This window comes from Notolabrus celidotus, chromosome 1, assembly GCF_009762535.1.
Source record: "Notolabrus celidotus isolate fNotCel1 chromosome 1, fNotCel1.pri, whole genome shotgun sequence".
Lineage (NCBI taxonomy): Eukaryota > Metazoa > Chordata > Actinopteri > Labriformes > Labridae > Notolabrus > Notolabrus celidotus.
In genome coordinates, this window is record NC_048272.1 from 40,555,854 (window position 1) to 40,573,272 (window position 17,419).

General features: G+C 46.7%; 2 protein-coding genes across 2 annotated transcripts; both read left to right on the plus strand.

Annotated features, from left to right (window-relative positions):
• Window positions 1–4,893: 4,893 nt before the first annotated feature.
• Window positions 4,894–6,005, plus strand: LOC117820473. Its single transcript, XM_034694254.1, has 4 exons — window positions 4,894–4,984; window positions 5,073–5,368; window positions 5,450–5,622; window positions 5,715–6,005. Exons 1-4 carry the CDS (start codon window positions 4,914–4,916, stop codon window positions 6,003–6,005), a joined length of 831 nt encoding a protein of 276 aa, XP_034550145.1. The 5' UTR covers window positions 4,894–4,913.
• Window positions 6,006–6,037: 32 nt separating this feature from the next.
• On the plus strand, window positions 6,038–6,729 carry LOC117822247 (uncharacterized protein At3g61260-like). The gene is made up of 2 exons (XM_034696869.1): window positions 6,038–6,388; window positions 6,486–6,729. Exons 1-2 carry the CDS (start codon window positions 6,095–6,097, stop codon window positions 6,627–6,629), a joined length of 438 nt encoding a protein of 145 aa, XP_034552760.1. The 5' UTR covers window positions 6,038–6,094; the 3' UTR covers window positions 6,630–6,729.
• The last annotated feature ends 10,690 nt before the right edge of the window (window positions 6,730–17,419 follow it).

Here is a 17,419-nt window from a genome sequence, read left to right on the forward strand (position 1 = left end):
TCCTTCTTCACGTCTTCTATCGCCGCCATAATTCCATCAAATCTTGATGAAAACTCTGTTTTCAGGCAGCTGATAGCAGCCAGTATTGCGTCCGCCTTAGCACCTCCAAGTTCTCCTTCATCGCTGACCCCCTCCTCCTCCTCCTCCTCCATATCCTCGTTAGCTTTCTGTGTTTCACCACGAACACGATAGTCGGTTAACTTCGGTTGCTTTGACGTTTTGCTCGTTTCTTTACTTAATTTTCCAGCCCTCGGCATTACAGAGTCCACGTTAACACTTTGTTATGAAGTTTTGTTGCAAATGAGAGTCATTTCAGTAGAAATAAGTAGTAACTACAGCAGAGCAGCGTGAGACGCGTCTTCTTACATGGCCGCCATGACCGGAAGTCCTCAGATGGACTTTATTGCTGTTAAGTTGTTATGGTGGAAATTCCGGCGGGACCCTCAGTGGATGTATCGCCGGCAAGGCCGGAAGGTGATGTCCGGGTGGAGCTGGAGTGCCGCTGGCACAGGTCAAGGCAGGTGACAGCGCAGCCGGAGCAGGTCAGCAGCCGAGTACTGGAGTAAGCCCGTCACTGGCAGGTGAACAGGCAGGAAAAAGAGCCAGACACATACGAGCCAGATGTATGTCCTACCGGCTCACATTGTGGAAGAGGACTCAGGCAGCGTCTTTTTTCAGGTAGACGCCAGGTGAGGCTCAGGCCGGGACAGGACAGGTAAGCTAACGCTGGTTGAGGCTCACACAAACTGTAGTGCAGACAGATTGTACACACAGATGTATGAAGTCTGTTGGTATTTTGTTGTCGTTGGGGTTTAACAAATCAATTTTGAAATCACCACATACTATATGAACCTTTTTGTCATTAAAGTTCTTAAACATGTCCACTAGTTTATCCCTAAATGTGTCAATGCATGATCCTGGTGTTCTGTATACACAGCTTATGATGTTTTTGAATTTTTGATGTCAATTTCAATAGTTAGACATTCCATCATGTTATCTACAGTGTTTGACATACAATCAACCCGGGTGCATCTCAAGGCTGTGTCAACATACAGGGCAACTCCTCCCCCTTTTTTATTGTTTCTATTTATTGTAAATAATTCATATCCTTCCAGTTCCATGTCATGGACTTTCTCAGTGTCAAGCCATGTCTCTGATACTGCAACAATATTAAACTTGCTGAATTTGCTTAAATAATCCTTCATTTTAGAGAAGTTTCTACAGAGGCTTCTACTGTTGAAGTGGATAATAGATAAGGCCTCCTTCATTTTGACGCTTACATTAAATTGTTCATCTGTGTTGTACTCAAGTGTTGTTACTGGGATTGTAGAAATGATTTTCAGGGTCCAGATCATTTTTCAACGTCATACCGCTTGTGCTCCTCATGGTCAAAAGTTTTGAAGTTTAGATTCTCATAGTTGCAACACAAACTGCGCAGGTCATTTCCCTGACCATCGCCAGTCCTCAAGAGGTATTCCTCTGTCTTTGGAAGGAAACAAATAGTCCTCACAAAAGTCCACAGTTTGTTGTGTTGTTGTCATAGTCCATGCTGATGTTCTTCCACACAGTAAAAGATGTGTTTTCATTTTAATCCACACGCGGAACAGTGACCACAATATAGGAAACCTGCATATCCAGATGAAAAAGAACTGTGTTTTTGTGATAACAGTCATTCTCATTTGTATTGGTCCAGATCGTTGAGCTCTCTTATCATTACCACTTTAGCTTCTTCAGGCGTTCCATTCAATCTTATCATGACTTTGCAGTTTCTTGTCCACGTAGCTTGTATCTTGTTTTGTTTTCTCAGAATGCGTGCCTGTCTGGCAATTTTGATGTTCTTTTTTGTCAGGTGATCGTTCAAATACACTCCGGTTCCCTTCAGTTTCTTTGCCTGCTTCAGTAGCTCAGTGTGCTTCCGACTCCCAAACCAAACTAAAATAGCAGGCTTTGCTTTACCATGATATAGGCAGAGTGTGACAAGCCCAAACAGTATCACTCCGGATGCTCATGTTCTGATTTTCGGAAAAGTTTATGACTTGCCTTACGATGCTAGTCCCTGATTTATCTCCAAGGCTTTGTCGTCGCCGGCGGAGCAGCAGGAGGAGGTGTGGCTCCTGCAGGAGGTGTGGCTCCTCCTGCAGGAGAAGGATACACTGCATGTACAATTATTAGGCACGTGAGTATTTTGACCATATCGTCATTTTTATGCATACTTTCCAACTCCGAGCTGAATAAACTTGAATTCCTATTGGATTTAAGCATACCAGGTGATGTGCATTTGTGTAGTGAGGGAGGGTGTGGCCTTAGGAGATCAACACCCTATATGAGGTGTGCACAATTATTAGGCAGCTTCTTTTCCTCAGGATAGATAGGGAGAGTCTGGCCCATTTCATTTTGGGCTCCTTAAATCCCAGCCACTTCCACCAGGGGGAGCCCCTAAAGTAGCCCCTTTTGACTTATGTTCAATTATGGCTACTTTGGCGGGTACCACCCCCAGAACCCCTAGCCACTCCCCTTTCCATTAGGGCTACTTTTGGTAAATTTGGGGCACTTTATTCTAAAACTTCCCAAACAGCCTCCTGATTGGCTGGGATTGTCGGGAGGCCACTCCCACATTCCATTAGGGGCACTTTTGGTCAATTTGGGTAACTTTATACCAAAGTCCCCCAAATGGAATCGTGAGTGATCGGGTGACCCGCCCCCATTCCATTAGGGTTACTTTTCGTCAATTTGGGCAACTTTATACCAAAACTCCCCAAACAGCGTCCTGATTGGCTGTGTGTGTCGGCAGGCCACTCCCCCATTCCATTAGGGGCACTTTTCATCAATTTGGGTAAATTTGTACCAAATCTCCACAAACAGCCTCCTGATTGTTTGGGTGTGTCAGGGAGGCTCCGCCCACTTCAATTAGGGGCACTTTTCATCAATTTGGGTAAATTTGTACCAAATCTCCACAAACAGCCTCCTGATGCGTTGGGCTTGTCAGGGGATCCCGCCCACATTCAATTAGGGGTACTTTTGGTCAATTTGGGTAACTTTATACCCAAACTCCCCAAACAGCCTCCTGATTGGTTGGGTGTGAGACTTACAGCCCGACTGGAATTTTTTAAAAGTAGACAAAAATGAATTTTGGCTAAGAAAGCAGTGTTGTGACCCTGAAACTCCCCTCTCGCTGCATGGAGGACTTCTGCTGTCTTGGTTGCTTGTGTGTAACTGTTTATTGACATGTACTTGACAGGTTAACCACCACTGGGGGCGCATTGTATAAGAAGATTGGATATTGAGACCACTGCACCTCAGGGCACACAGAAGTTACACAAGGCACACCAGTTAAAGCCTGGAAAGTGAGTAATATTTCCTGGATGTATTGTTCAATGTGTTTGCTGCCAAAATATTGAATATTAAAGGTGCACTATATTTTCTGTCACAGATGACTAAAACCAAAACCCAGGGTGACTGCCCCATCTGCGGGAAACTGCTGCTCTGCGTTTCCAAGCACCTTCGGGTAATACACGACCTAAGAAATGTGAAGGAGAGGACCATCTTAAACAATTTGGCGACAGGTCGTACTCTCCTCGGTGGCGGGACATGCCCAATAGGGCTATGTAACATTTCAGTGTTGCATTTAGAAAAGCACCTCAGGGCACACAAAGATGTCACCCAGCGACGGGTTGAGGATGAGCTGAAACGCCTCAAGAGGCGACATGCGATGTCCCTGTTGGCCGAATTGAGGGCGTCGAACCCACAGCCACCGATGAAGAGTGAGCTGGACCTTGACCTGGACAGTGACGAGGGTCCTGGGGATCTGTGCCAAAACCCCAACTGCATAACCATCCGGCAGCATGCGAACGACCTCGAGCGAGAGGTCCGTGAGCTACAGCAGGATATGCAGGCCCTCAGGGTGAGTGAATCAAAAATACAAGTCCAAATTGATTCACATTAACATTCATTCAAATGAATTTTCAGTTCCGTTTTGTCTTGCGGACAACAGCAGCAACTGGCAGGGGCGGCAGGACCCGGGACGCAGCAGCTGGCAGGGGCGGCAGGACCCGGGACACAGCAGCTGGCAGGGGCGTCGGTATCCGGGACTCAGCAGCTGGCAGGGGCGGCAGGACCCGGGACACAGCAGCTGGCAGGGCCGTCGGGATCCGGGACGCAGCAGCTGGCAGGGGCGGCAGGACCCGGGACGCAGCAGCTGGCAGGGGCGGCAGGACCCGGGACACAGCAGCTGGCAGGGCCGTCGGGATCCGGGACGCAGCAGCTGGCAGGGCCTGGCATGCAGCAGCTGGCAGGGACGGGGACACAGCAGCTGGCAGGTCTCAAAAGAAAAAGAAAAACAAGGCACACTCTAGTACGGGTGGAGGAGGAGCAGCAGGGGCAGGAAGAGCAGCAGGGGCAGGAGGAGCAGCAGGGGCAGGAGCCGGTCGAGGAGGAAGAGCCCCTGTTGGAGGAGGAGGAGGAAGAGCCCCTGCTGGAGGAGGAGGAGGAAGAGCCCCTGCTGGAGGAGGAGGAGGAGGAAGAGCCCCTGCTGGAGGAGGAGAAGGAAGAGCCCCTGTTGGAGGCGAAGAGCAAAAGCCCCACCAAGAGGAGGGCGACAGCGGGCCCAAGCTCCAAAAAGACCCAGGCTGACGTCCAGCAGTCGCTGGTCAAAATCTTCGGGGGGAAAAGCAAGGCCTCCCGAATGAGGAATTTGTCCTTCCCCACCTCGATAGGTGAGAAAGAACACATTGTTGAGTGTGCAGGTTTGTGGAGTTCTGTCACGCCACGCTGAATGTTCACGGCATCTTTGTTGTGTCTTCACAGAGAGCTACCTGGAGGACTACTGCGCCTATGTGTTCTGCCCTGAGGGCACAGAAAAGATGCAACAGAATGCAGTCTTGAAGGCAAGCAGGGCCAAGGCCTTCATCAAATATATGATGATCGGCTGGGAATCGGCCAACTATTGGACATGGGAGTTCCTCCTCAATATTAAACATTTAAAGGCGTAAGTGTTTGTCAAACTTTGAAACAAGTGACCGAGTACTCGGAACACGAGACTGATGGAGACTCAATCCTAACTGGTCTTTTTACAGATACCCGGAAGTCCTCCGGAAGTTTGGTTGGGCTCCCCCAACCATCGTACTCTACCTGGGCCACGCCATCTCCTTCACGGAGTACTTTAGGGACACCCCTCCCCCCTACTGCCGACTGGGTGGCAATAAGTCCATCCTGGTGTTCCGAGAGCTGAAAAAGCTGTACAAACACGTGGGCCGGACCGTCCTGGGCCACCAGACCTTGGTTAAACAGGTCAAGCAGGGCAGGCTGGTGGCCAAGGAATCCCTGGCTGCCTGCCAGAAGCTGGCCAAGGCCAAAATTCCTTCACTCCTGGGTAAGGCTGTGTTTGGAGGCAATCCGACATACATCCATGACTGTGCTGATTTGACGGCTAAGATGCTCTCTCTCATTTCAGATGACCTCGAAAAGGCTCCGCCCAAAGATCCTAAGACGAGATACAGGTTCTTTGGGTACCTGGCGGCGTACCTCCTTTCAATATATGGGCACAGGACCAGAGTCCTCACAAGAATGAAAGTGAAGGAGGTGAAGGATGCGCTGGGTGACGACCAGACGGGGTACCTCATAAATGTGAGTCAAAGTGTAACATTACTCATCGTAATGTGACAGTGAGGGTTCAGTCCATTGATTTCTCTGTCTGTCTGTCTTCTTTTTCTGCTGAGGTCATGGAACACAAAACGGTGAGGAGGTTTGGCCTTGCCCAGCTTTACCTCCAGCCAGAGGAATACGGGTGGTTCCGAAAGTGGCTCCAGCTCCGAAAGAGGGCTGTGCCGTTAAATAACCTTTTCTTCAACACCCTGGGTCGGGGGCAGGCCAGGGACATGGTCCGTTATTTCAGGAGGGCTTGGTCAGAGATGGGCCTGCCGGGTGACCCAAGCCTCCTGGATGTAAGGACTGCTGTCGCCACCTACATGAGTATCGCAAACACCTGGAACTCGTTTGCCAGGGGGTAGATTTCATCCATACCGACCCAAGGGTGATTTTCTGTTTTCAGAACTTTGAGAGCAACGACACTGAAGTTCGACAAAGTTTGTCGAACTTTATGTGTCACGACGTCGCCACGCAAGAGCGATTCTATGCGTTGCATAAGACACTGTCCCGGGCCAAGCAGATGCGGGAGATGTTTGTCTGCCTGTCAGTAAGGCCTGACAAAACTACCCCTGCCACAACCCCTGCCACAGCCCCTGCCACAGCCCCTGCCACGATGCCTGCCACAGCCCCTGCCACGATGCCTGCCACAGCCCCTGCCACAGAGGGTCCAAGCCGCAAAAGGCCCCCCCCGTCCTCACCCCAGAGTTCAGACTCTGAGGAGAAGGAGGAGGAGGAAGTCCCGACAGTAAGTTAAAACATTGTCTTTATCATGATGCCCCAGTCAACATTCACTGTGCTCAATCTGTACTTTCTCTTTGTTTCCAATACAGATCCCAAAAAAGAAGCGTGAGTCCCTCTCAATGAAGCTTGCAAAAAAAGTCAAGGAGAAGGTTGGCTTCTCCCCCAGGAAGCAGCAAACTCAGCCGGTGCACGCCCGGCTACGGCCAAGGGTGCTCCTTAAGGACTGTTCCAAAATGTTCAAATAATTTTTTTATCTTGTGTAATATGTGTTCTTATTTATGTTCACTCTAACTTATTATTCTGTTCAGGTTATTAATATTCTTGTTATTTCTTCATTCAAATCGTGTGCCTTTGTTAAAAATGTGTTTTATATGTTAATAATTTTCAAATAAATGTGTTGAATAAATATGTAACCTCCACTTGGGCGCTGCCTTGACGTGGCGTGGAGGCTTAACGCCCCAAAACCCCCCAAAAAACATGTCTTTCAGATTGCCAGAGGGACCATGATGCGGTGACTACAGAGTAGCAAAAGTGGACCTGAAAGGGGTCTCTGAGAGGTGAGGTCAGGTAAGTACATCTTTCTGATTTTTTTCAAAAATGCTGTGACCCAGGACGCTGGACTGTGAACATGTGCATTGTGCTGGCATTTACAATGACTGTGCTGATTTTCAGACTAGTGCGATCTTCCCAAGTGTCATCTGGGTTCCAGGGGTTCCATGGATGTTGACAGAAAGGACTTAGAAGTTTGGGAGAACATGTAAAAAAATGTCCTTGTACATGCACCCATGATGAATATACAGCCAGCTCAGCTTTGTGGCTCAAAGGATTTCTGAAATTTCACTGATAAAAACTCAAAAAGGCGACTTTTCAAAACTTTTTGATGAACTTTCACACTTGGCAAGGTAGCACCTGTCTGAAAATCACAACATGCATTCTAACTATGGTCCTAGTGGATACTGTACGAGCTCAGCCCTCTATCTTAAAACCTGTGGGATTTATTAAGCAAAATGTGTCCTCGGGCCTAATCACCTTTTTCACAAAGTCACCTTTTCATACGCCACGCGGCCCTCGTTGCCACCAGTGACTCCAAAATCACCACAAACCTTGTACATGCACCCATGATGAACACACAGCCAGCTCAGACTCCTAGTTCAAAGCATTTTTGAAATTTTGATGAAAAACACAGAAAAAGGTGAGTTTTTACAATTTTTTCAGTGACGTTTGACACTTAGGAAGGTAGCACCTGTCTGAAAAACACACCACACATTGCACTTATAGTAATGATGAATACTGTGCAAGCTCAGCCCTCTATCTTAAAGCATCTAGGATTTATTCAAGAAAAGGTGTCCTCAGGCCTCCTCGCCTTTTTCGGTAAAGTGTGGAAATCGTGCCTTTTCGTACGCCACGCGGCCCTCGTTGCCACCAGTGACTCCAAAATCACCACAAACCTTGTACTTGCACCCATGATGAATATACAGCCAGCTCAGCCTCCTAGCTCAAAGGATTTCTGAAATTTCCTTGAAAATATCTCAAAAAGGTGACTTTTAACCACCTTTTGGTGGATTTTCACACCTGGGAAGGTAGCACCTGTCTGAAAATCACACCACACACTCTACCTATTGTCTTTGTGAATACTCTATGAGCTCAGCCCTCTATCTTAAAGCTTGTTGGATTTATTGAACAAAAGGTGTCGTCAGGCCTAATCGCCTTTTTCACAAAGTCACCTTTTCGTACACCACGCGGCCCTGGTTGTCACCAGTGACCCCAAAATCACCACAAACCTTGTACACATGGTCATGATGAACACACAGTCAGCTCAGCCTTGTAGTTCAAAGCATTTCTGAAATTTTGATGAAAAACACAAAAAATGTTAAAAACTCACCTTATTCTCAGTGACCTTTGACACTTAGGAAGGTAGCACCTGTCTGAAAAACACACCACACATTGCACTTATAGTAATGATGAATACTGTGCAAGCTCAGCCCTCTATCTTAAAGCATCTAGGATTTATTCAAGAAAAGGTGTCCTCAGGCCTCCTCGCCTTTTTCGGTAAATTGTGGAAATCGTGCCTTTTCGTACGCCATGCGTCCCTCATTGCCACCAGTGACTCCAAAATCACCACAAACCTTGTACATGCACCCATGATGAATATACAGTCAGCTCAGCTTTGTGGCTCAAAGGATTTCTGAAATTTCCTTGAAAATATCTCAAAAAGGCGACTTTTAACCACCTTTTGGTGGATTTTCACACCTGGGAAGGTAGCACCTGTCTGAAAATCACACCACACACTCTACCTATGGTCCTTGTGAATACTGTATGAGCTCAGCCCTCTATCTTAAAGCTTGTGGGATTTATTAAACAAAAGGTGTCGTCAGGCCTAATCGCCTTTTTCACAAAGTCTAATTTTCGTACGCCACGCAGCCCTGGTTTTCACCAGTGACTCCAAAATCACCACAAACCTTGTACTTGCACCCATGATGAACATACAGCCAGCTCAGCTTTGTAGCTCAAAGGATTTCTGAAATTTCACTGATAAAAACTCAAAAAGGCGACTTTTCAAAACTTTTTGATAAACTTTCACACTTAGCAAGGTAGCACCTGTCTAAAAATCACAACATGCATTCTAACTATGGTCCTTGTGAATACTGTATGAGCTCAGCCCTCTATCTTAAAGCCTGTGGGATTTATTAAACAAAAGGTGTCGTGGAGCAAAAGAATGATTCATTACTTTGGAATAAACATTACAAATACATTATCCAAATTGTTTGAAGTCAATTACAAACCTCTTAACCAGGAAATGTTTAAGGATATGGATAAATGGTCAGTACTGATGTTAGATTTCAGCTCAAGGATTGAAATCATCAAAATGAATGTGCTACCACGACTCCTGTACCTGTTTCAGTGTTTGCCGGTGCAAATTCCCGCCCCTCAATTTCAAGAGTGGGACAAAAAAATTTCACGATTCATCTGGAATGGGCATAAACCAAGAATTAGATTCCCTACACTTCAGATACCCAAAGACGAGGGAGGCTTGGCACTGCCGAACCTCCAAGAATATTATTATGCCGCCCAACTCCGGCCCTTGATAGGTTGGTGTGATGCTAATTATTTTACAGTATGGAAGGAGATTGAACTGAACATGGAAGGGTGCCACGTGCAGAGTATGATTGCAAACAGAAACATGTATAAGGCAAAGGAGGGATTGATGAATTTGGTCGTTGGGTTCACCTTGGGAATCTGGTTTAAAGTAGTCAAGACATATAAATTGGAGAATGAAGCAAAGTTTTTGAGTTGGATGGCCTACGACACTAATTTCAAACCAGGGACTCTCAACCAAAGGTTTAAACAGTGGGCAAATAGAGGCATAACAATAATTGACACACTGAAAGAGGAGAAATCAAAAGTTTTCTAAAACTAAGGAGAGAATATGACTTAGAAAAAAAAGATTTCTACATGTACCTACAAATCAGAGATTATTTTAACAACGAGATAAGGCCTGGTTCCCCGTGTGAATTAAATGGACTGGTTGTAACACTGTGTAATGCATACAGAGGATTTAGTGTTTTTAGCGTTCACTGCGCCAGCGTTCACTCGTCGAGTGAACGCTGGCGCAACTTGCTGCCGGTGCTCACCGGTAACTTTTTTAACTTTTTATGGTTTTATGACCCTGCAATTGCCTTCGCTGGAACGCGTTTAAAATCTGTCGGCACTACAGCTTGTGTGAGCCTAACTATTGTTAGCTTACCTGTCCTGTCCTGGCCTGAGCCTCACCTGGCGTCTACCTGGAAAGTCCTCTTCCACAATGTGGGCCGGTCGGACATACATCTGGCTCGTATGTGTCTGGCTCTTTTTCCTGCCTGTTCACCTGCCAGTGACGGGCTTACACCAGTACTCGGCTGCTGACCTGCTCCGGCTGCGCTGTCACCTGCCTGGACCTGCGCCAGTGGCACTCCATCTCCACCCGGACATCACCTTCCAGCCCCGCCGGCGATACATCCACCGAGGGTCCCGACGGAATTTCCACAATAACAACTCAACAGCAATAAAATCCATCTGGTCCAGCTCCCGACGCCCTCCACGCTCCACCAGCCGGGTTGCTGACCACAGCGTGTTAGCCCGCCTAGCCCGGTCGGCTAGCACCACCACCAGCTGCGACAACACCGCACTCAACTTTGCTCTGCTCAACATCCGCTCTCTGACGGGCAAGGGGCACCTCATCCAGGACCTCCTCACCGACCGGAAGCTGGACTTTCTCTGTCTAACCGAGACATGGCAACAGCTCAACGACTTTTCCCAGCTGAATGAATCCACTCCTAGTGGGTTTGTTTACACCTGTCAACCCCGTGGCTCCGGTCGGGGAGGAGGTCTCACGATAATTCACCGCGAGAATTGGAAAGTCTCGCCGGTGTCTGTACCCGTCTCCAGCTCGTTTGAATCCACTGTCTGCGAGTTGTCTGGTCCCACTCCAACCATCATTGCCTCTGTCTACCGCCCCCCTAAACCGAATAGTGACTTTTTAAATGACTTTGCTGCTTTCCTCACACATCTATCCTCTCTATCACCACACATGATACTGCTGGGCGATTTCAATATCCACATGGACAATATCAATCTCCCTCTCACCAAAGCCTTCACATCCTGTCTAGATAGTTTTGGATGTCAGCAGCACACCACTATTCCCACACACTCCAAAGGACACATTCTGGACTAAATCTGTTGCTCTGGTGTCACCCCTCTCAACATTACAGCTGATGAACTCCCCAGAACTGACCACTTTCTCCTCTCATTTACAGTCAAACTCACTCTCTCCATTTCTAAGCCACCCCGTCTCATCTCATTCCGGAATATAAAGAAAATTAACCCCACCACTCTCATCTCTAGCATCCAATCCTCCTGCCTGCCTGACATCCCCAATCCATCCACTCCTGATGATCTGGTCTCTCATTACAACACTGGACTGCATAATATTCTCAATTCTCTTTCTCCGTTAAAAACCAGATCTGTCTCTTTCTCTGTCTCCGCCCCTTGGTTCACCCCCGAGCTCCGCCTGATGAAAGCCAAAGGCCGCCAACTCGAAAGACTGCATCGAAAAACTGGTCTCACTATTCATAAAGAAATGTACAATAACCACATATTATCTTACAAGGACTCCATCGCCAGCACCAAAACCCACCACTACTCCAGTTTAATCACTGCAAATAATGGAAACTCCAAGTCACTATTCTCTCTGCTCAACAATATCACCCAACCCAAGGACTCTCTCCCCGCTCACTTGTACACAACCTCCTTCTGCAACTCCATTATGTCCTTCTTCAATTCAAAAATCAAGAATCTCCACCAGCACCTTGGCCCTCACCCCCACCTCAGCATCTCAGCCGACTTTCACCCATCGACACACTCATTCTCCTCCTTCCAGCTCCCCACTCTCTCTGAAATCACAGAACTCATCCAGAAATCCAAGCCATCCACCTGTCAACTGGACCCCCTCCCCACACAACTTGTTAAAGCCTCCCTCCCCTCCCTGGTCCCTCTCATCTCTGCCATCATCCACTCCTCTCTCACCACTGGAACTGTGCCTACATCCTTCAAAACTGCTGCCATTACCCCAATCCTGAAAAAAAAACTGGCGCCGACCCCTCCAACTTCAACAACTTCCGTCCTATCTCCAATCTACCCTTCATCTCCAAAATCCTGGAAAAAACAGTTGCCTCCCAACTCCACTCTCACCTAACCCACAATAACCTGTATGAACAGTTCCAGTCCGGTTTCCGCCCACTCCATAGCACTGAAACAGCACTCCTTAAAATCACTAACGACCTCCTTGTGGCAGCTGATTCTGGACTCCTCACCATCCTCATCCTCCTCGACCTAAGTGCAGCCTTCGATACCATCTGTCACACCACCCTCCTCACTAGGCTATCCTCCATTGGTATCACCCACACTCCGTTAGACTGGTTCACATCTTACCTCTCTGGCCGCACACAGTTCACTCAGCTCAAGTCCTTTAAATCCACTCCTTCCTCCGTCACTACAGGGGTGCCCCAGGGCTCTGTCCTGGGGCCCCTCCTCTTCATCATCTACCTCCTTCCCCTCGGTAATATCTTCCGCAAATTCAACATTCACTTCCACTGTTACGCAGATGACACCCAGCTCTACCTTACCACTAACCCCTCGTCCACTCTCCCGCCCACCTCCCTCACTGATTGCATCTCTGAAAGAAAAACCTGGTTCACCCTAAATTTCCTTAAATTAAACAGTAATAAAACCGAGGTTCTCCTCATTGGCACCAAATCCACTCTATCCAAATCCAACAGTTTCTCCCTCACCATTGATAACTCCTCCGTCTCACCCTCCCCCAGGTTAAGAGTCTGGGTGTCATCCTTGACAGCACATTATCCTTTCAATCACACATCAATAACATCACCCGGACTGCCTACTTCCATCTTCGTAACATCAATCGTCTCCGCCCCTCCCTCACCCCCCACACTGCCGCCATCCTTGTCCACAGCCTTGTCACTTCCCGTCTGGACTACTGCAACTCTCTCCTCTTCGGCCTCCCTCACAAATCCCTCCATAAACTCCAACTGGTCCAGAATTCAGCTGCCCGTATCATTGCCCGAACCCCCTCCATCCACCACATCACTCCTGTCCTCCAACAGCTCCACTGGCTCCCTGTTCAGTTCCGCATTCAGTTCAAAGTCCTTCTGTTGACATTCAAGACCATCCACAACCTCGCCCCCCCATATCTGTCCGACCTCCTCCATGCTCCCACTCCCTCCCGCTCCCTCAGATCCTCTTCCTCCATACACCTGTCTGTCCCCTCCGCCCGTCTCACCACTATGGGGAGCCGAGCATTCAGCCGCTCTGCTCCCCGTCTCTGGAACTCATTGCCACCTCAACTCAGAAACACAGATTCTTTCCCCCACTTCAAATCACAACTCAAAACATATCTGTTCAAAACCGCTTACTCCGTCTGACTCCAATTGCTCTGTCATTTTGTTATTGTTTCTATTTTTTTCTTACCCCTTGTTAGTTTATATTGTTTTCATTTCTGACTCTGATTTTGTTTCCTTTAATGTGAATTCGTGTATATATATATTTATATCTGTGCGGTGTCCTTGAGTGCCGAGAAAGGCGCCTTTAAATAAAATGTATTATTATTATTATTAGAGGTACAGTTAAGAGAATAATTTTTAATAAAGCTTATAGTTAAGCTGGATCAGGCTTGGACCAGCTTTTGTCATGCTGCTATAGGCCTAGACTGCCGGGGGAACTGGCACACTGACACACTGGGATCCTAGCTCACCTTCTTCCCCCCAACCCCTTCATCACTTACTTTAACTCTGCCTGTCCCATTAAAGTTACTAACCATAGACCTTTCTGGAGTCCCTGAGCTCCATTGTCTCGTAGATTCCTCTGAGCTGCCGTTGACGTCCTCCTGCTGTGGACGATCTGGACTCCAGCTGATACGGACGTGCTGGACTCCAGCGGCAACAGCTTCTACGACTCGTCTCATCACTATCACCTCTCTCTCTTACTCCCCTCTATCTGTCTTTCCAGACCCAACTCAGTCGAGGCATGATGGCTGTCTAACATGAGTCTGGTTCTGCCTGAGGTTTCTGCCTGTTAAAAGGAAGTTTTTCCTCTCCACTGTAACTAGCTAAATACTGCGATGTGCAATGCTCATGATGGATTAAGGTGGGGTCAGACTGAGTCTTACCCTGTCTTGGTGTTGGGTCTCTGTTCATAATTTGACATAGTGTGGTCTAGACCTCCTATGTTTGTAAAAGCGTCTTGAGATAACGTTTGTTGTGATTTGGCGCTATACAAATAAAGATTGATTGATTGATTGATTGATTGGTGTTATATCAAAATATGGTGAGAAATAGAACAACTTCCACTCTGTACATTAGAGATAAATGGGAAAAGGAACTGAAGAAAAAAATAACCATGGAACAGTGGCATAACATGTGTAGGACACAGAGTAGATCATCAAGCTCTAGAATGTGGAGGGAATACGGATGGAGAAATATTGTGAGATTTTTCATCACACCCAAAATCAAAGGAAAATTCTCAACTGTTCCACAGCCTTGCTGGAGACGGTGTGGTGAGCACGATGTTGATCACGCTCATGTATTTTGGCAATGTGTTAAAATGACTGAGTACTGGGATGAGGTGTGGAAAGGAATGACAGCAATTTTAGGTTATAGGCTTCCTAAGACGTGTGAAGTGCTGTATCTGGGAGATTTAACACAGGAGAATATACAAAGCAAAGACATGTACCTGGTTGGACTACTACTACTGGCATCAAAGAAAGCAATAACAAGAAAGTGGTATACGGAGTACCCCCCCACTCGGAGAAACTGGTTGGACATTGTTGAAAAACTACATGATATGGGGAACTTCACACATAACTTAAGACTTCAACAATCTGCCTGCCAAGAAAAATGGAAAAAATGGACTGACTTTATAACCCATCAAAAAGTTTGAAGAGAATGGTTGATTTTAAAGGAGGCTAAAATAACATTTGTTAACTGACACCAATGTTTGTTTGATGTCTTTGTTTTGATGTAACCTTATCAAGAAAAGCAAATAAAATATAAGTTATAAAAAAAAAACAAAAAAAACAAAAAGGTGTCATCAGGCCTAATCGCCTTTTTCACAAAGTCACCTTTTCGTACCCCACGCGGCCCTGGTTGCCACCAGTGACTCCAAAATCACCACAAACCTTGTACTTGCACCCATGATGAACATACAGCCAGCTCAGACTCCTAGCTCAAAGGATTTCTGAAATTTCCTTGAAAATATCTCAAAAAGGCGACTTTTAACCACCTTTTGGTGGATTTTCACACCTGGGAAGGTAGCACCTGTCTGAAAATCACACCACACACTCTACCTATGGTCCTTGTGAATTCTGTACGAGCTCAGCCCTCTATCTTAAAGCTTGTGGGATTTATTAAACAAAAGGTGTCATCAGGCCTAATCGCCTTTTTCACAAAGTCACCTTTTCGTACGCCACGCGGCCCTGGTTGTCACCAGTGACCCCAAAATCACCACAAACCTTGTAAATGCACTCATAGGAAGGTAGCATCTGTCTGTAAATCACACAACACATTGCACCTATGGTCTTTGTGAATACTGTATGAGCTCAGCCCTCTATCTTAAAGCATCTAGGATTTATTTAAAGAAAAGGTGTCCTCAGGCCTCCTCGCCTTTTTCGGTAAAGTGTGGAAATCGTGCCTTTTCGTACGCCATGCGTCCCTTGTTGCCACCAGTGACTCCAAAATTACCACAAACCTTGTACTTGCACCCATGATGAATATACAGCCAGCTCAGCTTTGTGGCTCAAAGGATTTCTGAAATTTCACTGATAAAATCTCAAAAAGGCGACTTTTCAAAACTTTTTGATGAACTTTCACACTTGGCAAGGTAGCACCTGTCTGAAAATCACAACATGCATTCTAACTATGGTCCTAGTGAATACTGTAAGTCCTCAGCCCTCTATCTAAAAGCCTGTGGGATTTATTAAGCGAAATGTGTCCTAGGGCCTAATCGCCTTTTTCACAAAGTCACCTTTTCGTAAGCCACGCGGCCCTCGTTGCCACCAGTGACCCCAAAATCACCACAAGCCTTGTACTTGCACCCATGATGAACATACAGCCAGCTCAGCCTCCTAGCTCAAAGGATTTCTGAAATTTCCTTGAAAATATCTCAAAAAGGCGAATTTTAACCACCTTTTGGTGGATTTTCACACCTGGGAAGGTAGCACCTGTCTGAAAATCACAACATACATTCTAACTATGGTCCTAGTGAATACTGTACGAGCTCAGCCCTCTATCTTAAAGCCTGTGGGATTTATTAAGCAAAATGTGTCCTCGGACCTAATCGCCTTTTTCACAAAGTCACCTTTTTGTACGCCACGCAGCCCTGGTTGTCACCAGTGACCCCAAAATCACCACAAACCTTGTACACATGGTCATGATTAACATACAGTCAGCTCAGTCTTGTAGTTCAAAGCATTTCTGAAATGTTGATGAAAAACACAGAAAAAGGTGAGTTTTTACCATTTTTTCAGTGACCTTTGACACTTAGGAAGGTAGCACCTGTCTGAAAAACACACCACACATTGCACTTATAGTAATGATGAATACTGTGCAAGCTCAGCCCTCTATCTTAAAGCATCTAGGATTTATTCAAGAAAAGGTGTCCTCAGGCCTCCTCGCCTTTTTCGGTAAAGTGTGGAAATCGTGCCTTTTCGTACGCCACGCGGCCCTCGTTGCCACCAGTGACTCCAAAATCACCACAAACCTTGTACTTGCACCCATGATGAACACACAGCCAGCTCAGCCTCCTAGCTCAAAGGATTTCTGAAATTTCCTTGAAAATATCTCAAAAAGGCGACTTTTAACCACCTTTTGGTGAATTTTCACACCTGGGAAGGTAGCACCTGTCTGAAAATCACACCACACACTCTAACTATGGTCCTTGTGAATACTGTATGAGCTCAGCCCTCTATCTTAAAACTTGTGGGATTTATTACACAAAAGGTGTCGTCAGGCCTAATCGCCTTTTTCACAAAGTCACCTTTTCGTACGCCACGCCGCCCTGGTTGTCACCAGTGACCCCAAAATCACCACAAACCTTGTAGATGCACTCATGATGAACACACAGCCAGCTCAGACTCCTAGTTCAAAGCATTTCTGAAATTTTGATGAAAAACACAGAAAAAGGAGAGTTTTTACCATTTTTTCAGTGACCTTTGACACTTAGGAAGTAGCACCTGTCTGTAAATCACACCACACATTGCACCTGTGGTCCTTCTGAATACTGTGCAAGCTCAGCCCTCTATCTTAAAGCATCTAGGATTTATTCAAGAAAAGGTGTCCTCAGGCCTCCTCGCCTTTTTCGGTAAAGTGTGGAAATCGTGCCTTTTCGTACGCCATGCGTCCCTCGTTGCCACCAGTGACCCCAAAATCACCACAAACCTTGAACATGCACCCATGATGAATATACAGCCAGCTCAACTTTTGTGGCT